The sequence below is a fragment of the Ambystoma mexicanum genome, chromosome 12, assembly GCF_040938575.1.
Source record: "Ambystoma mexicanum isolate Mex_15411 chromosome 12, UKY_AmexF1_1, whole genome shotgun sequence".
In the NCBI taxonomy this organism is placed as follows: Eukaryota; Metazoa; Chordata; class Amphibia; order Caudata; family Ambystomatidae; genus Ambystoma; species Ambystoma mexicanum.
Genome location: NC_090936.1, coordinates 520,797,120 through 520,818,263, shown reverse-complemented (window position 1 = coordinate 520,818,263; position 21,144 = coordinate 520,797,120). Strand labels below are relative to the sequence as shown.

General features: G+C 46.8%; 1 protein-coding gene across 2 annotated transcripts in view; it reads right to left on the bottom strand.

Annotated features, from left to right (window-relative positions):
* SLC37A3 (solute carrier family 37 member 3) overlaps nt 1-21,144 on the bottom strand; it is a 429,185-nt gene that overhangs the window by 284,800 nt on the left and 123,241 nt on the right. For both annotated transcript variants that reach the window (XM_069628820.1, XM_069628821.1), the window contains exon 9: nt 12,690-12,874. In XM_069628820.1, the coding sequence (XP_069484921.1) occupies nt 12,690-12,874 (185 nt within the window). The remainder of the gene's footprint in view (nt 1-12,689; nt 12,875-21,144) is intronic.

The window sequence follows — 21,144 nt, the reverse complement described above, 5'->3', positions numbered from 1 at the left end:
TTTCGGCGTATCGCTCGCGTCCGTCTCTGGGCGTCTTTAGTGGATATACGCACTAGGCTTTCGGCGATCATTCTCTCTGCCGAGGGATCGGTCGCCGTCGCGCTAGGTAACGTCGAGTCCTTACTGGTAACGTGAGCACTCTTACGAGGCGTGTCGCCGGAGGATTTGGTGTTAGCGCCCTTATCTTTAGAATGCCCAGACGCCTGTCGCGGAAGCGGTGGCGGGGAGGGCTGACGACCCTTACGGTCGGCGGAAGACGCCGGTGGACCCGATGCCCCCATTGGCGCTATGGCTGCCTTCGTCTTCGACGAATGCGTGCCGGGAGGTATGTGTGTTTGTGCTTTTTTGTGCGCGTCCTTGTCGCCGGGGTGATAATCCCCATAAACTGGGCGTGAGCCGGGCTTGTCGGGGCCGGACGACGAGGAGCGTGAACGCTCCTTTGAGAGGTCTACAACCTCCGTTACGGGGGCCGTGTAATCACTGTCCTCATCACATTCGGCGGATGCGGCAGCGAGCGAGGAGTCAGGCCTAGACATGGCGTAGGCCGCCCACCTTTTGACCTCGCGGTCCTTTAACGTTTTGGGCTTCAGTAACTTACAGGCCCGCACAGCCGTCATCCTTGAGATCGAGGGGCAAGCAACGGTTGCACCGTTTGTGCTGGTCTTTCCAGGTATATTTACCATTGCAAAGCGGGCAAAACCTAAAGGGCGTCCTCTCCATAGCTGAGGGCCAGAAGTGTGATTATGACCTCGGAAGAGAGGGAGGGGAACGAGAAAGGCATTCTCAAAGAGAAAAGAAAGACCACACAACCCCACTCTCCCTACTGTGTAAGGCCGGCGAGGCCAGGCCACGTGTTCGGCAGCACCAAAGGATCTCCTCCGCTCGTCCTTCCGTCGAAGATCTTGCTCGGCGGAGAAACAGCTCTGTGTCGAGGGAGGGATCTATGTTATTAATATTAATAATAAACGACCTAAGGTCGAAGGAATGATTTGGCAATATCTCTCGAGGAGCTCCGCATAAAGGCGACCAGTAACTGGGCGGAAAAAAACAATCTGAGGGACCTCGACGCGTGAGGGATTGTGGGTACAACGCACGTCACTATAGGGATAGTGTTACAGACACGCCTTGTCGACGTCCCCTTTTTGACTACGAAAAACAAAATGCAATACTCCGCAGTGACCACTGGATGTCGGACCTATGCACAGCATGTGATTCTAAGCAGATTAACAATCATCAGAAAAATAGATACATATGAATGGAAACTGGTTAACCAGTTAAATTCAAAAAGCGGATCAAAACTGGTGCATAGATATTGGTAACCCAGTTCTACTCAAAATGCGGATAATATGGATGTGAATAGCATCACTTGGAAGGAAGTTCATAAGGAGTATCCAATCGGTTACATCATTCCCAATCGTCTTGTTCAGAAGACTTCGAGTGACATTCCCATGCACTCACTGGACCTTCTTGTTCCTTTCTGGCAGCTGAGTTGCCCCACTTCTGCTTCGCTGGCTGGCTTTACCCATAACTGCGAGCCCCTGTCGCACTTCACTTGCTTCTCTACACTCGCTGGTAGCACCGCTGCTTCCCTTCCACAGACACTGGCAGTGACTTTTCTTCTTTCTCCTTTGTCCTACAGCTCCAGCTGCTCTTTTTCCACCACAGAGGCTCCCACACCTGTCGAAGTCTTGGAGCCCAACTCGTTCTGGGCACCACTGGTCTTCTGGGTCGCCTGGCCTCCTGGCTTCCTTTTAAGGGCCCAACACAGCTGCCTCTAGTCGTGGAGGGGCCTGGTACCTAGTGAGATCCTGAGGGAACCAAGCAACCATTCAGCACAGCAGACGGGTAAGTTAGCAAGAGAGAGAGAGAGAAGGCAGGAGAAAAGGAGGGTCTTGAGCTGCTTCCGGAACTTCAAGAGATCCCACTCAAGTCTGAGGGCCAGGAAGGCGGTTCCAGAGGGAGGTACCTGCAGAGGAGAGAAATATTTACCCCCACACTCTCTGCCTGGAGTAGCGTCTGACCCCAAGAGTTGGAGGTAGCTGAGCGAAGGGCTCTAGAAGGAAGGTATTCTGGAAGTAAGAGTTGGATGTAGTGCGGGTCCCGGCCCCACAAAGCCTTGTGGATGATGTAGAGGGTCTTGAACTTGATTCTTGCAGCCACGGGGAGCCAGTGGAGAGATTTCAGGGCTGGAGAGATACGGTCCCTGGGCTTGAGGCCAAGGATAAGTCTTGCAGCCCTGTTCTGGATTAGTTGAGGGGGGGGGGGGGGCAGTAGAAGTAGGCAGACTGAGAAAGAGGCTGTTGCAGAAGTCCAGCCTGGAGAGAACCGGGGCTCTTGCGATAGTGAGCTTTTGGGGGAAAGAGGAAAGGTAAAATACCTCTGAGAAGGTGCAATTGGAAGTGGGCCTTTTTGGCAAGATCTCTGATTTGAGGAGAGAAGCAGAGCGTGGAGTCGAAGATGACATCAAGGGTTTTTGCCTCACAGGAAGGCGAGGGTGGAGACCCAAGGAGGGTAGCCAAAGTGAGAGGGAAAGCGGGAGCAGGGGTCCCAATGAGAAGGATCTCCGTCATACGGACATCAAGGCAAATATCATTGGAGGGGCACCAATCCTGAATCGTGGATGGACAGTCAGGAATGAGCAAGGGAGGAGAGGAGGCTGATGGAAGCCTGAAAAAAGAGCGGAGTGTAATCCGCATAATTATGAAATTTATAAGAAGGTGGAGATCAAGTGTGCTAAATGGGCCAGATATACACTGAAGAGCCAGGATTAGAGGCTAGAGCCCTCTGGGCCACCACATGTGGAGAGAGGTGGTGAAGAGAAAGGAAACAAGTTGAACCTGGGAAGGAGGTCAGCCACGCCACAGCCTGATCCGTGACGCACAGGGTCACACAGAGTTGGTTGATCTGGGTGGCATGATTGACACTGTCGAAAGCAGAGGAAAGGTCGAGAAGGATGAGGACCGAGGGAGAGCTGGAGTCCAGGTTAGAAAGCAAATCCTCACGGGTGTTCAGGAGAGCAGTTTCCATGCATCTGGCTTCTGTGAAGCCAGACTGCTGGTCATGGAGGCAGCCAACAGATTCAGTGTGGAACGTAAGCTGGGGAATGGCCAGCTTTTCCAGGAGTTTGCCCAGGAAAAGAGCGATAGAAATCGGGCAATAGTTTTTTTCAGGAGGGTGTGCACAAGGGAGTGCTTGAGGAGAAATGGGAAAGATTGATTGCAGAAATTGGAGCGGGGGTGGCAGTGTGGTCCTTGATGGTTCTGGAGGAGCAGGGGAGCACCTATTTGGATGACACTTTCATAGATCGGACTTGTCTAGAGACATTGTCAGGTGTTGTCAGAGAGAAGGAGGAAAACAAAAAAAAAAGAGGAGAGGGAGAGGCGGCCAATGGGGGCCTGAGAGAGGGAGAGGATGAGGAAAGCGAGGACAGGATGTTCTCAGTTTTAGTGGGGAAATGAGGCTAGAGCCATGCATAGGACCTGGGAGGGAACAGGAGAGTTGGAGACTGCAATAGGATTTCCCAGCTCCCTGCAGATTTTAAAGAGTTTGGCTGTGTTGTTAGAGGCCGCAGGAATGCAGGATTGGATATGGACCCTCTTCCTGGGGAGCACTGAGTCTAATATCTTTTGGAGCAGTTGGCAGGCCAATTTGTCAGAGGATGCGTCCAACAGATATCCCCTTTGCACCTACAGGGTTTTAGGATCTTACGGATGGCTAAGACTTTGGGCTCAGTGATCTCCTTGAAGCGAAACTGTGGGATGGCAAAAGAGCAAGAGAAAAACCTTGTTGCACAGCCATTTTAGGGTGCTAGCCATCTTTAGTAGCCAATCACAGTAAACGCTGAGGGAGATTTATAATTTTTATGCTTCATCCCCTCTGCTAGTGCGACCCACAGTGCTTTTTGCTGGACCTTCTGGACCTTTTTCTTTATATCATAAATGAGTGGAGCCTTTTTCCACTCATTCTTATGGGTTCTGTCTTTTGGAACTCTTGTTTTCTGTTTTTATTTTTTCTATGAAGTCTACTTTCCTCCATATCTCTTAAGGCATCTGTATTTTAGTATTGCAGCAAACAGCTCCTTATGGGCAGTGTTGGTGGGAACCATTTGGGTTCTCCTCTGAGATTTTCTTTATTCTTATTTTCTACTGTTGTTAGGGATAGAGAGATACTTTGTATCTCTCCTAAAATCTCTACTAAACGTTATATTCTGAGAGACTGGCACACACACCACCTTATGTGGAGTGCCAAGGGGTTACCTAGTATCCTCCTTCTCTCTAATCTTGGGACTCTAGTCGCATAGACAACCTTCTAGTTACGGCTGGTGGCAGTGGACGTGTTATACCGACTACTGTGCTATTTTCTTTTACCGAAGACTGTTTTCACAGTCCCGGCTGTGCACAATATGTTTACCAAAGCACTAACCTGGTGGCTTCTTTCGTTTTTCGCCATTTCTAGCGTAGTTCTTGGTTACCCCTTCTTCTACCATTTTGGGGTAGAGGTCTGTGTATATGTTTTGCCTTTGGCAGGAACCATTGGGTGTCGCCACCTAGGCTCCAGTGTCTCTGGGCAGGGAGGAAGTGGGGGAGGAATATTCAACTCCCCTGCTCTTTATCTGCCCGAGTGCCTGAATGGAACAAGCTCCCACTGGGGGTCTGGCTGTCCTGATTGAGCAGCCACCTGCCATGTTCCGTAAACAGAGGAGCGAGATTGCACAAGAGTGTGTGCTGAAACTGAATAAAAGGTGAGGCTCCCGAGGTGAAAGGCAAATCATTCACTGGAAACTGAAGTAACCGAAGAAGACGACGACCAGAGACGCCTGCAGACCCTTTGCAACACTGAAGCAACCACTGATGTCCTGACCCCGTTTTCTATGCGACAGAGGAACTCCGAAGAGGACGACTCCTTCCCTTTGGATGGTGGGACCAACCAGTACTGAGACAAACTACAATCTGCGCCATCTCCTGAGGTGCTGTGGCATTCCAGAGATGCAAACCGCAAATACCAGGAGACATCTGCCCCAATCATAGTGCATCGTCTTGCCAAGGCTGAATCCGTCCAAGTCTTAGCTGAACCTCCAGAAACAATCCAACTCATCCAAGGGCCCCACCAGAGTGCAGGACTCCAGGAATCGAAGACTGACTGGGCAAATCGTGTCCTTTGTTGGTGCTGCAGAAAAAGCGCCAACACCTCAGACTGGCCAGAGAAGCTGATGACATCTGTGCCAGAGGTCCTCCCTCAAGACTGCTGCTGAGAACACATCCATTGTCCTGCCTTTCATCACCAGACCAAGGAATCCAGAGGTTGGGTCCAGCACTTCTACATCGGGGAGAATCCAGCCACACACATTTCCTCAAACCAAAAGGTACTGTTGGGGGAAAAAAGTATTGCTCAACATAATCTGAAAAGTCGCTGCAGAGCATTTTAGTGCACATAGAGGTGTACATGGTATCCCTGCTTACCTCCGACCCAAGCGGCTACTTGTGTCCCTTTAGCAAGTCCTTTGACAGGGTCTCCGATGTTGTGCTACTCTTCCAGCATCTATAAGACTAAAGACTAGAAAGTATTCACAGGAACTTTGCATGTGCTGCTGCTTCACAAGACGTTGGGCCATTCTGAACTCCCTTTTTAGCTAGGGTTGCAAATAGGACCTTAAAAGCCTTAGTGTTGCGAAGGAACAGCCTCTAAAACCTTAAACTCTGCTACTGTTTCACTAACCAACTGTTTTCCTTACAAAAAGACTATTTTATATGCTTTTGCTATCTAAATACAATTACTGTGTATATCTGTGCGCGCGCGCGCGAGTGAGCATTATTACCGATAACACAGTAGAACTGTCAGTGTGAAAACTGTAACAATTGTAACTGCGAGCAACTAAAAACTAAGCAGTGGCCTTCGAAAAGTATCTACAAGTAATCCTATGTGTTTTGGTTTAATGTGCCAAGTATTTAAAAACATTTTGTGTAAATGAACAAGTTACTTCTTACCTTGTAATGTTCTTTCGATGGGATGTTCCTCCGACGTATTCCTTATCTTGCTAGATTACTTCCAGCTTGCTGGCCTCGGAAATATATTTCAGTAGAGGGCGCTGCACGTCGACGTCCCTCGACAGCCTCCGTATCGGCGCCGACGTCATCATGCGTATAGACTTGCGCAACGTCCGTTGCTCAGTTCCGTTTTGAAGCTTAAGAATAGCTGTGCATGAATTGATTATTGACCTTGAAGGAGCGTAAGCTGCAACTACATGGGAAGTTTTACTGAGGGGATGGATGGGAGGGGTGATGAGGAATACGTCGGAGGAACATCCCATTAAAAGAACGTTACAAGGTAAGAAGTAACTTGCTCTTCGAAGGGACTGTGTCCTCCGACGTATTCCTTATCTTGCTAGACTCCCATAGCAGTGGTGTGTAAACGGAGGTGGGAGTAAAATTGGAATATTTCCCTTTAAGAATGAACAGAGTGTAACACAGCTTTGCCAAATCTTGTCTCCTGACTAGAGGAGGAATCCAGATTGTAGAATTTTGTAAATGTATGTGCGGATGACCATGTGGCAGCCGCACATATGTCTCGAATCGGTACCCCTCTTTGGAGGGCCGAAGAGGCTGCGATACCCCTGGTTGAATGAGCCCTAAGGTGTTGAGGGGGCTCTTTCCCAGCCAATTTGTAACATTCTAGAATGGTTAAAATAATCTATCTGGAAATGGTCTGTTTTGTGATCGGCAATTCCAATTTGTGTCCTGCATAACCTATAAACAGTTTATCTGCTTGCCTAATCCTAGCAAGTCTGATATAAAAACTCAAGGCTCGCCTTGGATCCAGCCTATGTAGCCTCTCTTCCTCTTTCCCAGGATGGGGAGGAGGATAGCATGAAGGTAAGGTTATCTTCTGAGTGATGTGGAATTCAGAGACTTCCTTTGGGAGGAAATTAGGCTTCACTTGTAGGACAACTTTGTCTTTGTGAAAAATTGTATGAGGGGGTTTGCAAGATAGAGCTTGTAATTCGCTCACCCTTCTGGCAGATGTCAAAGCCACTATTAAGACTGTTTTAAGGGTGAGAAACCTTAAACAAGAATGGAGTGGTTCAAAAAGAGTGCCCATCAGGAAATTTAAGACTAAATTTAAGTCCCACAAGGGAACTTGGAACGGCTTTGGGGGATAGACATTAGTTAACCCCTTCAGAAATTGGATTACTAGGGGTAATTTGAAATATGATGGCTCCTCCACAGTGCGCTTGAAGATCGACAGCGCTGCGAGGTAGCCCTTGATCGTACCAACTTGAAGACCTGAATTCGCCAAATAGAGCAAAAAAGATAACACCATTGGTGTACCACATGAAAAGGGTTTGATATTCTTTTCTCTACACCAGCTGCAAAACCTGTTCCAACGGCAGCGGTATAAAAAGTCTTTGTTGTTGGCCTTCTAACCGAAAGCAACACCTCCATGACGTCATCCGGGAGGTCCCAATCCTTGTATCTCAACCTTTCAAAAACCAAGGGTGAAGGTTGAGGGTTCTGATGTCTGGATGGAGAACCTGACCTCCCTTCTGCGAGAGAAGATCCTCTCTGTGCGGAAGACGAATCGGAGGGAAGATGGACATGTCCAGAAGGTCCGGGTACCACGTTCTCCTGGCCCAGTCTGAGGCAATTAGGATCACAGTCTTCCAGAATCTTCTCAACCTCCTGATCATCTGAGGAATGACAGGGACTGGAGGAAACGCATACAGAAGTGGAAACTCCCAGTCCACTACAAACAGAACTGATCGCACTTCCTGTTGAACTGGTGGCAAACAGAGCCACTTGAGGGGTTCCCCAAAGGGAAAAGATCTCTTGAAGGACTTCCTGAACTAGCTCCCACTCGTGGGAGACTGCTCTGCCTGCTCAAAGCACCCGCTGTCAAGTTCTTCTCTCCGGCTAAGTGAACTGCCGATAGAGAGATTCCTTCTTGAATTGCCCAAAACCAGAGCTGCATCGCCTCTCTGCACAGTGGCAGTGATCCTACGCCTCTTTTGTTGAGGTAGTGCATGTCCACTGTGTTGTCCGTCATTATTAGGACATTTTTCCCTTGTACAGATGGCAGAAAAGCCTTGAGCGCTAGTCTGATAGCTCTCAGCTCCAACAGGTTGATATGTAGTCTGGACTCCGATGGAGACCAACGACCGCAGATCGTCAAGTCATTGGCATGGGATCCCCACCCCATGAGTGAGGCATCCATGACTACTGTTATCTCCGGCCATGGTTACCAAAACTGTTCTTTCAAAATTTTCTCCCGACGGGCCCACCACCGAAGGTCTCGAGCCACTGTGTCCGGGACCTGAAGGAGATCTGTCATTCTTCCTGAGAATTGCGACCATTGGGTTCTTAGTGCCCACTGAAGAGATCTCATTCTCAGGCGGGCCTCTGGCACAAGGAAAATGCAGGATGCCATGAGGCCTAGCAACCTCAAAAAGTCGAAGGTTGGGAGGCGTTGGGTATTTTGAAACTTGGTGACCATCTGCAGAATATCTTGAGCTCGCACCTCTGGTAGTGAGGCTTTCCCCAGAGAAGTGTCCAGGACCGCTCCGATGAACTGGAGTCTCTGTGATGGTATCATCTACGACTTCTTTAAATTGAGGGAGAAGCCCAGTTTGTGAATGAAGTGGCAGACAATCTAGTTGGATCTGAGTTTGTTCCGAAGATACTGCTCTGATCAACCAATCGTCTAGGTAGGGGTAGACGTGGATCCCTTCCATCCTTAGACTTGCAGCCACTACCGACATTAGCTTGGTGAAGACCCTCGGGCGGAGGTCAGCCCAAATGGCAGAACTCGAAATTGATAATGAGAGCCGCCAATTGCGAACCTCAGGTATTTCCTGTGTTTGAGATGGATTGGCACATGGAAATAAGCATCCTGAAGGTCCAGAGATACCAGCCAGTCCTGAAGCTGGAGGGCCTGAAGGATCTGAGAGAGAGTTACCATCTTGAACTTGGCCTTCCTGAGGAATTTGTTCAATTCTCCTAAATCCAAGATGGGTCTCAGTCCTCTGTCCTTCTTCGGTACTAGAAAGTAGGGGGAATACCGACCCTTGTTCCTCTCCGATACAGGTATCGGTTCTATGGCACCTTTCTCTAGCAGGTCTAGAATCTCCTGCAAAAGGAGCGGATCTGGAAACTTCAAAGAGTAGTTCCCTGGTGGATGACTCTGAGGGGTGCGTAGAAAGGGCAGGCAGTAACCTTGGGCAACTGTCTCCAATGCCCAAGCATCTGACGTAATAGCCTGCCATTCCGTCAGATGTTGAGTTAACCTGCCCCCTACTGGTGTCTTGTGAGGAGAGACCTCAGAGTGGTTTAGAGGTGGCTGACGCAGATGCCGAGGGTAAGGAGGCACTTGCTGCTGCGGCTTTTGTATTTTTTACCCGTCCACCTTGGGGTAAATCGTTTCTGGCCTCTTTGACCCAGCTGTCCTCTGCCTTTTCCGAATGCAGAATAAAAGCGAGAGGACCTATCCCTCCAAGAGGTTCCTGAGGGGCGATGCAGAGATTGACGGATTGCAGCTCCAAGGGATTTCGCTGCTGCCTTAGAGGTTTGTAACTTCTCTAGGCTGTCATCAGCCTTCTTACCAAATAAAGAAGTGCCGTCAAAGGGCATATTCAAAAGTCTGGCCTATACATCTGGAGCAGAACCAGACTTTCGCAACCACGCAAATCTGCGGATTGTAGTACTTGCCGCCATGGCCCTGCTGATACTGTCAGCAGAATCAATGCCAGTTTGAAGGGACTCGCACATTGCGTCTTTACCATCTTTAATGATGTTCAGAAATGCTTCCCTTTCCTCTCCTTCCGGGAGACAGCCAGCCGCAGATGGAGCACACTCCCAAAGTGTATGGCTGAATCTTGCGAGGGTACAAGAAGCATTAATGGATTTAAGCGCCATGCTACATATCGAAAAGACCTTTTTTGACATAGCGTCAAACCTTTCATCATCCTGGTCTTGTGGAATGGTAGGGTATGCAGATCTACTGTTCAAAGAAGTTGCTGCTTGTACAACCAGGCTCTCTGGAGTTGGATGCTTGCTCAAATATTCCGGGTCAGAAGCAGATACCCTATATTTGGCAGATAGTTTTTTATTAACTGCCAGGATAACCTCAGCAGTTTCCCAGTTGGCTGATATTTTCCTCTGCAGTGCAGCATGAAAGGGAACCACAGGATCTTCCTGTGGGCCCTCAAGTAAAATGTCCATAAGATCATCTTGCTGAATAGAAGGTGAAGGTGTAGACCACCCCATGAACTCTATTATTCTGGCCATTAAGATCCTATAAGGGGGTCTTAGCATGATCCCCTGGGTCCGGTTAAGCAAATTCCACTTCTGGAGAAGTATCAAACCACTTGTCTCATGCAAAGAGTCTTGAAGGTCCTTCAACCTGTTCTCTCCAGAGATACATTCCTCTGGTACAGGTGTTGTAGTCCTCTGTAACCCAAAGGGTCTTTCATGATCAGAATCGTCTCCTTCCTCATATACAGAGGACAAAGCTCTGAAATAATCTGACCTTGGGTATGGTTTAAAACCCATTTCTAGAGCAGAAGGGGCCAAGCTTGTAGTCACCGGTTGAGAAAACGTCAAAGTTGTCGACGCAGAAGTCAAAGGCTTCGATGAAACCGAAAAAGGTGTCGAAAAGGTATGAAGAGGCCTCGAAGAACTCGAGAGGATTGGAATCCTACTCGGAGTCGTCAAGGTTATCGACGACATCCTTGAGGTCATGGTCAAAGCCCTCAGTACTTTTACTGACTGAGATGTAGAAACAGCAGTAGTTTTGTCCTTTATCGGTGTCGACAGTGGCGTCGAGGACGGCGTTGATTCGACCGATTTGTGCGTCGACGGGGCCTTCAATAAAGGTGTCCATGACGCAGATTTATGAGACAAAGGAACCTTTGCTCAAGGGTTCATGACGCTCTCGGGCAGTTTCTTTCGCCGGGTGCAATGAACCGCGGCGTTTAGATTTTTCGGGTCTTTCACCCAGGGTATCACCTTTAGCCGTCACCGAGGGGGTCGAGGCCACTTTCCTCAAGACGCTAAGCATCTTTTTACGGAATTCCTCCCACTTAGCTGGAGAGCTGTGTTTCGTGGGGCAGGTGACCCTTTCCGGGGAAGTGGAAGAAGACGAATAAGAGGGAGATCTACGGCGCCTCTTTGAGTGTTTAGAGTTGAAGACTGATGGGAACCGCTTCAAGACCTTGAACGGGAATGTTTCCTATGACGGCGAGGAGACGAATGTCTCGACTCTGCCGAGGAAACTTTCGAAGGAGTAGAAGTTTTAAGAGTCTTACCTCTTTCTAGCTTCCCCTTACGCTCCTTCAAGGCTTTCGCCGTCATGGACATACAGTCCTCGCATTCTGAACAGTAGTGCTCCGATACCAGGCGCCACAAACAGATCCTGTGAGGATCCGTTAACGACATTTTCTTCCCACAATCTCGACACTTTTTGAAGCCGGACCGTGGGGTCGACGGTTCGGAAGAGGAAGCCATCGAATGAAGAGGATATCTTCGAGGAATAATATAGAAATACTTGAAGAAAGAACTGAGCAACACGATTCCGAGGCCCACGAAGCCCGGAAAAAAGGAACTGAGCAACGGACGCTGCGTGAGTCTATTTATACGCATGATGACGTTGGCGCCGATACGGAGGCTGTCGAGGGACACCAACTCGAGGGACGTGGACGTGCAGGGCCCTCTACTGAAAAACTTTTCCGAGGCCAGCAAGCTGGAAGTAATCTATCAAGATAAGGAATACGTCAGAGGACACAATCCCTACGAAATAATAAATCTATATATTAATATACATTTATGGGTGTTTATTTGAATTACATTACTAGCTAGGTTCAGTGTACTCACCTACAGCTCATAGCTTCCTCTTACGATAAGCCTGACTGCTCTGCCACTCTACCAAGGTTCCATGAGTAGTACAGACTGATACAAAGAGTTGGGGGATCTACAGACCATTGGGATAATTTTATAAAGTCTACCTCCAAAGCTGACTTTAGGAAAACTTCCCTAACAAACGCCAAAGTGCACGAGTAAAATAAAAAAACTAACAATGTTACTGCTGCCACCAGCTTGTTTTAGGCACATATAAAAAGTTACCAAAAGCCACGAAAATAAAAGTGAAGGAGAAAAAAATTATCCCCGTTGCACTGCACTAAAAGGTGTAGTGTGCCATATACAAAATGCAGGAATCCAAAAGAGAAACATAGTTGGTCAGTACTGGCAGTCGGGAACTAGATGGCTTGCCCATAACAATGGAAAAAGGCAAGGAAAGTGAAGCTAAGGCTTTGCTTCCCTTCAGAAAGCCAGGACAGGTTACAAAAATAAGGGTGTCAAACAGAAATCAATGGAAGGAAAGGTGCAAAATACAAAATCTTTCCTACATGCACGCCCCAAAAGAGAAGATGAGAGCCTTTGCTTCTCAATGGTGTACTTGCATTACTGTATTTGCAAGGGTAAGGAGTAAAGGGCTTTGTATTGCTCCACTAACAGCCCAGTGTAGAGTTGCACGGAGCCTTGCTGCACACATTCTCCAGAAAAACACAGCGGCCACATACTGTGTATTGGACAGTGGTGGGAATAGGTAGAATAATAAAAAGACTCTTTTCGCATACATTTAGGTCATCTATGTGCTCTAAATCTTGGACTGTGAAAAGAAGCATCTTCCTTTGTACTTACGGGAACTACTCCTGGCAAACAGCAAGCCTGTCCGAAGCCAATGGCCTTAGGTTCAATAGCGTGATCAGAAGCCTGAATTGAGTAATTTCGTTCATCATCATCTTCTATATCAGCATCACTCATTAGTGGTCTTTGAGCATCCTCATCAGGACTGACATTTTCCTCCTCTCCTGGCATGAGGAGGCCTGTAAAAGAAGCCAGCTTAGTTAATTCCAAGAAAATCATCACCAGGTGCGTTAATATACATGTGATAAAGAGAAGGTACATCCCAGCACGCCAAAAGACCCATTAAGAAGCCTGGAAATGCAGTTCTACAAAGCAAATGTGATCCTAAGTCATCAGAACTTGTGCTTTGGTATAGAATCAACACATTAAATAGAGGCCGTTAGGACAGTTTTTCTAAAGTCCACTCAAGGGGCTTTATAAATATATCCTTGAGGCAATACAGAAACCCCAACTCTTGGTATAAGGCTGTACTACCTGATAATATGGCATTAGCCTAATTGATCTAAAACAATTGACCTAATGACCAATTTGGTTGAATTTAGCGTGGGTGATTTCTCCTTCAGGGCAAGTTGGTCGCATAAATTGCAAAATACCAACCCTGGAGAGCAGGGGTTGTGGGGTGTGCCCCGTTCCCCAGGGTTGGTGTTTTACAATTTTGGGGGTGCAGGAGTGTCCCACCGCTTGCTTAAAAATCGAAGGACAAAAAAACTGGCCCTGGGCAAATAAATGGAGGTCGGTTTGCCGCAATCAAAAAAGATTCGGCCAAACATACCTAAACCGATTTTATGGTAGCAGTGGCAGATCAACCAAGCTTATAGAAGGGAGAGATGGTTATATATAGATCCAAAGAACTTGTAGCATACACATGGTTCAAAGAAACACTGATGTAAGAATAATGGTTTATTTTATATATACACAGGCAAAGAGACTTCTTTAGAAAGCTAAGTACTATTATCATTCATCAACACAATTATATAAATCAACGCAATACTTATGGTATGCAAACCAAAGTATAAACCTTATTTAGAATGGCAGTATGCAGTTCAAGGTAAGTAAAACCTAGTGATTCACATTTATTTAATTTATCTATATAGCGCACAAACAGAGCCCGTGTGAATGGGGCGCTAAACAAGACATACATACAGAAAACAACAAGAAGAGAAGCTGGAGATGATGGCTATGGAACTTCTAGTTCAAAGGAACCTCAGCAAAAAAGTACTGTCTTCGGGCCCTTCTTGAAGGCTGGAAGAGATGAGCATGCTCGCAGATTGAGGGGAAGCTCATTCCAGAGACTCGGGGCTGCATGTGGGAATGACCCCCTTGTCACACAGGAGCATTTTGAACAACGCTCTACCAGGAGGGCGGTGATGTTAGAACGCAAACTCCTCTGTGCAAGCAGCCAATGGAGATGCTGGGCTAGATATTCTGGGCCCAGGCCATAGAGGCATCGATGTGTTATGAAATGCACACAGAACAGAACACGACTGTTCACCGGCAGCCAGTGCAAGGCCCTTCTGGCTACAGAAACATGATCTGCCCTACCCATCCCCATTACAATGGGCACAGCGTTCTTCTGAACCACTTGTAGTCGGAATAGTGCCCCCTTTGGTTACCACCAGCAGAAGGCTAGCGCAATAGTCAAGCTTAGCCCATATGATGGCACAGGCAATCATGGCACAGTTGGTAATGCTCAAGAAGGGGCAAAGCTGGCATAGTAGTTTAAGGAAACAGGAGGAGCAGGAAACTAAGCTGCTTACATGTGCCTTCATTGACAAGTTTTGGTAAAGAGTGACTCCCAAAGTCTTGACCTTAGGTTGGGTTTTAATTGGGCATCTGGCAATGTTACAATGGCAATACTGCTGACCCATTTTCTGTAGCTGGGGAGCGGTACCCACAACCATCAGTTCAGTCTTTGAATCTTTTAGAGCTAGTCTATTCACCTACATACAAGCTTGTATTCTCCCACAATTAAGGGCATTGGAATCAGTGATGTAGTCACCTGACATTGGCATAATGCACTGAGTATCATCAGCGTAATTAGCATAGATGATATCAGCTACATCCAGTTGTTGTAACAAAGGGAGTATAAAGATATTAAATATCGTAGATGATAAACAGGAGCCGTGCCAGTGAGTCCTGAAAGAAGACACTTGCAGTACGGTCAGATAGAAATTATTGAACCCAGTTTGCTGCTGCAGCGGAAATATTTGCTGTGCTACATAGTCTGTCCGTAAGGATGGTATGATAAACAAGATCAAATGCTGCGGACAGATCCCGTAGCACCAGGAGAGCCGAGTTCCTCTTGTCAAATATATTAAGCATATGTCTTAAGTTCAAGAGTTGACTCAGTGCTGTGTCCTCGTCGAAAACCTGATGGGTTTGGCCCCAGAATCTTATGTTTAAAAAGGAACTCCTCAATCTGCAACTGTGCCACTTTGTCCAGAATCATTAGTAAATACGGCACATTCGTAATCGGCCGGTAGTTACCCGGCACGTTCTGGTCAAGAGTGGGTTTCTTTATAAGAGGGGAAATCCAAGCCTTTTTGATAGGGACAACACTATTTGGTGATGAGATGGGCAAGTTGGTTGCCACATTCTTTGACTATTGTGGCGGGATAGACAACCCCCTTACAGTTAGTTGAATGAGTACCTTCTGCAGGTATTGCTCAGAGATGGGCTGAAACTCAAATTGAACTGTGTCTGTACTGGAGCGTGCCAGTGGCGAGGTCACATTAAAGGAATGGTTCGCCCAAAATTTTTTATTTCAAAAATAGATAGGCAATATTAAAAAAACGATTGGCATTTTTTTTTTCCTCGAAGTCCCTATGTAAAATTTTGAGCAATTCAGCTCAAAGATAGCACATGGGGGCATCCATTTTGTACTACTTATAAGGAGAGGAAACCCGGTATACTACTGGCTAAAGGAAGTTAGCAGTGTATACTCTGTCTATATCCGGGAGGATAATAATCAATATATAAGACGACAAAGCTATAGTGCAGATGCTAGAGATACAGAACATAAATACTCAAAGTAATTCGAATGGGGGACCAGTCAGGATTAAAAGGTGCATATCAAATTTTAATAATGAAGCATAATGATTAAAACATAAAAGGGGTCCACAGTACAATACTTAACATCCAATATGTAAAACAACAAGGAATACGTAGCAAGCTTGAATAGCAAGTTAAAACGGTGTCACAGAAAAAACAAACACACAGGGTACTTGTAAAACAAATAGTATGGTACCCAATTCTGTTAGAATAAATGTGTCAAAGATTTATATCTCTGTTTATAGTCCAGAAAGATGTCTCGACATGTTTCTGTCCATCAAGGCATTAGTGTGGAACATTCATCAGGAGGGAGAATTTTAACAACGTAGCCTAGTTACAATTGGAGCACTCATAGCAACAACAAAAGTATCATAGCATCTAGAATGGTGCTGGTGGGGGCTCTACTGTAAATAGTAGGTTGTAGTAGACGACTATGTCGGTCCTTGTAAATGTGACAGCTGAAGTGCAGTCTAAGGATAAGCCTCGAGTCGGGCTGGCTGAAGGAAGAGAATCCTTTCATTCAATGCTAGTGAAGAAAGTACGCGGCGAAATATGCCAGGTCCCAGTCAGGACAGAGCCGTCCTGATTGGTACCTGGCATATTTCGCCGCATACTTTTTTCACTAGCGTTGAATGAAAGGATTCTCTTCCTTCAGCCAGCCCGACTCGAGACTAATGAAGGAAAAGCCACCCAGTGGTAGCTTTTGTTTACTACAGCTGGCTGGCTTTTCCTTCATTAGTGCCGCAAAAGCAAAAGCCAGCACAGGCGGGCATCCATTTCACAAAATGGATGCGCCCATGTACTTGCTTTTGCAAATTTTTGAGCTTGAACTGCTCAAAATTTTACATAGGGATTTCGAAAAAAAAAAAAAGCCAATTGTTTTTTTTTTTAATATTGCCTGTCTACTTTGAAATAAAACATTTTGGGCGAACCATTCCTTTAACTTCGATACCAGAATTAGTTTTGGTTGCTATTTTTTTTGTATGTTCTCTATTTTATTCATCACGGCCTGTTGGATAGATGTACACCAGCTGGCATCCTTTGCCATCTGCAAGGGAACTCAATGCTATTCCTGTAGAGTATAACCATATTAGTAGACTTTTAGAAGGACAGTATGTAAGTCAAAGTAACCAGACCCTATTGGTAAACTTTTACACTCATTCAATCTCAGAAATAATAAAGTAATACCAACACTGTAACAAGTATCCCTGGCCACTTGTATAAGTTATTGTGTTTCAGGAATAATACACTTACACTACCAACATAACAGGTAAGCACTGTAACATATGAAACTTATTCTTGTTTCAGGAATGATAGTTACTCTTGGATTACTTTTCAGAACCCAGTTGCAAGGTAAGCAATAACTTACAGATTACTTTTCAGAGGGGCAGCATGCACTTCAGGATGGATCAGAAAGAATTCAGCATACACTTTAAGAATGGCAATAAGCTATTCAAGGAGGGTAAAATCCTACTGGTCAAACACCCTTACACTTATTCTATTACAGGAAAAGTTAGGTATACCAATGTTACTTTGCAAAAGTGTGGGACACAATTAAAGCTATTAAGAACCATATGAGACTTTTCAGAAAGGCAGCAAGTAGTTCAAGATAAGCAAAACCTAGTGTTACACATTTAGAATTGCGGTATGCTATTCAAGCTGAGTAAAACACCATTGGTAAACCTTTACACTTATTCAGGAATAATAAAGTAAAACCAGCTCAGTCACTTTCTAGAAGAGTGCAACACAATTCACTCATTCTTTTCAGAGTGGCAGTAAGCAACTGAAAGGTAAGACAGACATTTATTTTTACATTTGTAGAGCTCACTAAACCCGTAGGCATGAAGGCACTATTGGACACATGTTACTCTTATTGCATAATGTTACGGTTACAGTGCAACAAATAGATAAGTTGCAGTACATCAAGTTAGGCAAGTAGTGCACCGCGAGGCTGCCATGTCAAATCCGGTGTTGCAGTACAGTAACACTTGTAATACCACTTTGATTCCTAAAACAGAATGAGCTACAAAGTTATACGCCAACACCTTTACAAGTAAGTACTTTGACTAGAACATGTAGCAAGTGTTGCAGAGGCCTTATACTTAAAAAGTTCTTCCCTATTCTAAGGCATGAGTGATCTCAGATGCAGAGGAGGGACACTGCTGGTCCAGAGGCCAACAGTAGGTCAGGATAGGGCTAAGATGCAGAAAAGCCAGAGTTCCAGAGGATTTCTCGAACAAGTATAGGCTTTAGAATGAGTAAAAAGTGTTCAGGGACTTGTAGAAAGCTCCCTAGGTACGTTCCAGCATTAGGCCTGGGCGATCGGTATGGGTGAACTCCCAAACACACGAATCACAGACTTAGCTACACAGGAGTGGCACAAGACTTTGTATTGCCCTCAGCCACCCGTACCTCAGCAGTGAAGAAGAGCTTGCAGACAGACGCCTTCACTATTCAGCACACAGGAACCGGTCACAGGATTCTTGGCCGTGGTGATGAAAGAACGGACACTGGATGGGAACTTGCAGCAGCAGTCGAAAGAAAAGGCTCCCAACAAAGGATTCTTCGGTGCTTCCCGCAGCTCTCTTTTTTTGGTGCCCTTTTCAAGGTACCAGATGAAGGATGGTTGTCACCAGCTGATTTGCCTCACTATTTCAGTCTTGCACTCTGGTGAGGGGACTTCAAGGAGTGGAATTGTGCCTGTGTAGGTCCAGCAGGAGTCCATCTAAGTTTCAGCGAGATTCGGTCTTCATAAAATGATGCACAGCACTCAGGCTCGAGGTCCAAGGTATTGGCTGTTTGCAGCCCAGGCAGGTCATAAGCTGTTGTGGGATGGCTCGAAATGCAGGTTGTCTCAAGACTGATGGATTCGAACAATCTCTGGGTCGGAGTCATCGTGTTCGGACTCCTATGTCGCTTCAAAGAAGGCGTCAGCACAGGTAGCCATTACACAGCATGCATCTCTGGTTGCTGGAAGTAGCTACAGCAGTCTTCTCTTCTTCATCGGATCTTCCGTTCCAGTGGTCGTCCTGTCCTCCGCTCCAAGAATCAGGCCAAATATAACGGAACCCACACACAATCTCTGCAGTAATAGAATTGTGCCAAAAATGTCACCTGTACCAAAAATTGCAGCAAATGCAGTGGTTTGATCCGGTAAAGGTGTACCCCATTATACCATTTAGGGGGTACCGGGGTGTCCCATTAAATGGTATCATGGTCTGTAGGTTGCGAGGGTGTCCCCTGCATCCTTTACATGGATTGCGGCGGCAAAACCAGTCTTTTTGCCGCGATTTTTTGTGTAATCTGCAATTTGCCGCGATTTTAAAAAATAAAGAAGCCACCAATCTAGCAGAATGGTGTCCCTTCTGTTCATTACCGTGGCTTTAATTCAGCCTGCGAGTAAAACATGCACAAAAGTGATCAAAGTATGCCCACTGCCACCAGCCATAATAGTAAGCTTGTCACTAACAGAAATGTTACACGACCAGTGAGAAGAACAAGTTACTTACCCCTGGTAACATTCTTTCGACTGGCTGTTCCTCCCACGTATTCCTCATCTTTGATATCCCCAATATCCAGCTGCTTTCAGAGGGCGATGAGGAATACGTGGGAGGAACATCCAGTCAAAAGAGTATTACCAAGAATAAGTAACTTGTTCTTCGAATAGATTGTGTCCTCCCACGTATTCCTCATCTTTGATAAGACTCCCAAAGCAGTGTTTGTTTTGGTGGAGGGAGTATCAATAGCTGGGCCAGCAGACAAAGTTTTGACAACCTTGAAATGCAGAAGATCAGAGCCCTTCATGGATGAAGCCTGTGCAACCTCTCCTCGCCAGTCCGGGGCCATGAGGATCACAGATTTCCCAAACCTTCTCAACCTCCTGATCACTTGAGGAATGATGGGGACTTGAGGTTACACGTACAGGAGTGGAAACTCCCAGTCCACAATGAACGCGTCTCCTAGAGCTCCTCTTGGGGGGGAAATTCCATGGACCACTATAGTTTGCACGCTCTGTTGACACTGGTTGCAACCATATCCACTTGAGGGGTTCCCCAAAGGGTGAAGATCTCTTGAAGGACTTCCTGAGCGAGTTCCCACTCGTGGGAGACTGCTCTGCCTGCTCAGAGCATCCACTGATGTGTTCTTTTTTTCGGCACAATGAACTGCTGACAGAAAGATTCTTTCTTGTATTACCCAGAACCACAGCTGCATTGCTTCTCTGCACAGTGGCAGTGACCCTACACCACCTCTCTTGAGGTACTACTAGGCCACTGTGTTGTCCGTCATTATCAGGACCTTCATTCCCCGAACAGAGGGCAGGAAAGCCTTCAGCGCAAGTCTCTTGATGTGTAGTTTGGACTCCAGTGGAGACCAGCGACTGCTGCGTGTCAGATCGTTGGCATGGGCTCCATTCCCTGTGAGTGAGGCATCCGTCACTACCGTCATCGCCGACCAAGTTTGCCAAAAAGGTTCTCCCTTCAGAATGTTGTCCTTGCAGGCCCACCACAAGAGATCCTGTGCGAAACTGCTTGAAACCTGAAGTAGGTCTGATATGTTGCCCCGAGAATTGAGACCACCGTGTCCTGAGAGCGCATTGAAGGGATCTCATTCTCAGGCAAGCCTTTGGCACCAAACCATCTGCAGAATGTCTTGAGCTCTTTCCGAAGGATGTATCCAGTACAGCCCCGATGAACTGGAGCTTTTGAGATGGTGTCATGTGGGACTTCTTGTAATTGAGGGAGAAGCCCAGTCTGTGGAGAGAGTGGCAGGTGACATTGAGAAGATCCAGGACTTGTTCGGGATAATACATCCTGATCAGCCGTCATGCCTACCTCTCCGCCCTCTCCAACCGGCTCCGTTGTGAAACCCAAACGTTCCTGTTTCTCAGCTTCCTCAGCCTTGAGAACGGCTAGACCGTCCTACACTCAATGGAAGTTATCTGGGAGGCACTAATCCAAATGCATGGATCACATGACCAACGCGATGACGTTTACGTTCACGTGTGTCCTACGCACGTCAGCTGACTCCATTTAACGAAGCGGAAGACTTGCAACCACGCTTCTGATCGTTTGTTACTCATTTCGCGTTCCGGAGCTTACTTCTGCTTTTCGCAGACGTTTTCTACTTCCTAAGGTACGGTTGCCTTCCCGCGTTCCGACGCATATCCCGGCAACTTCCAGCTTTTCTTGAGCTGCCTGTTTCTTCCGCGCTCGCACGCGGTTCTTCACTCCTCGTTCAAACGGAGTCCCACCATTTACCCGCGGCATCTTCCTGTTATTTCTATTGGAAGCTTGCCGCATTGCTGCTCCACACCGCAGCTTCCTATTGCTGTATAGAGACTTCGGCTGTCTACCAGGCAGCATCAACACCCTGCAGATTACGGCTCTGCCTCCATCTA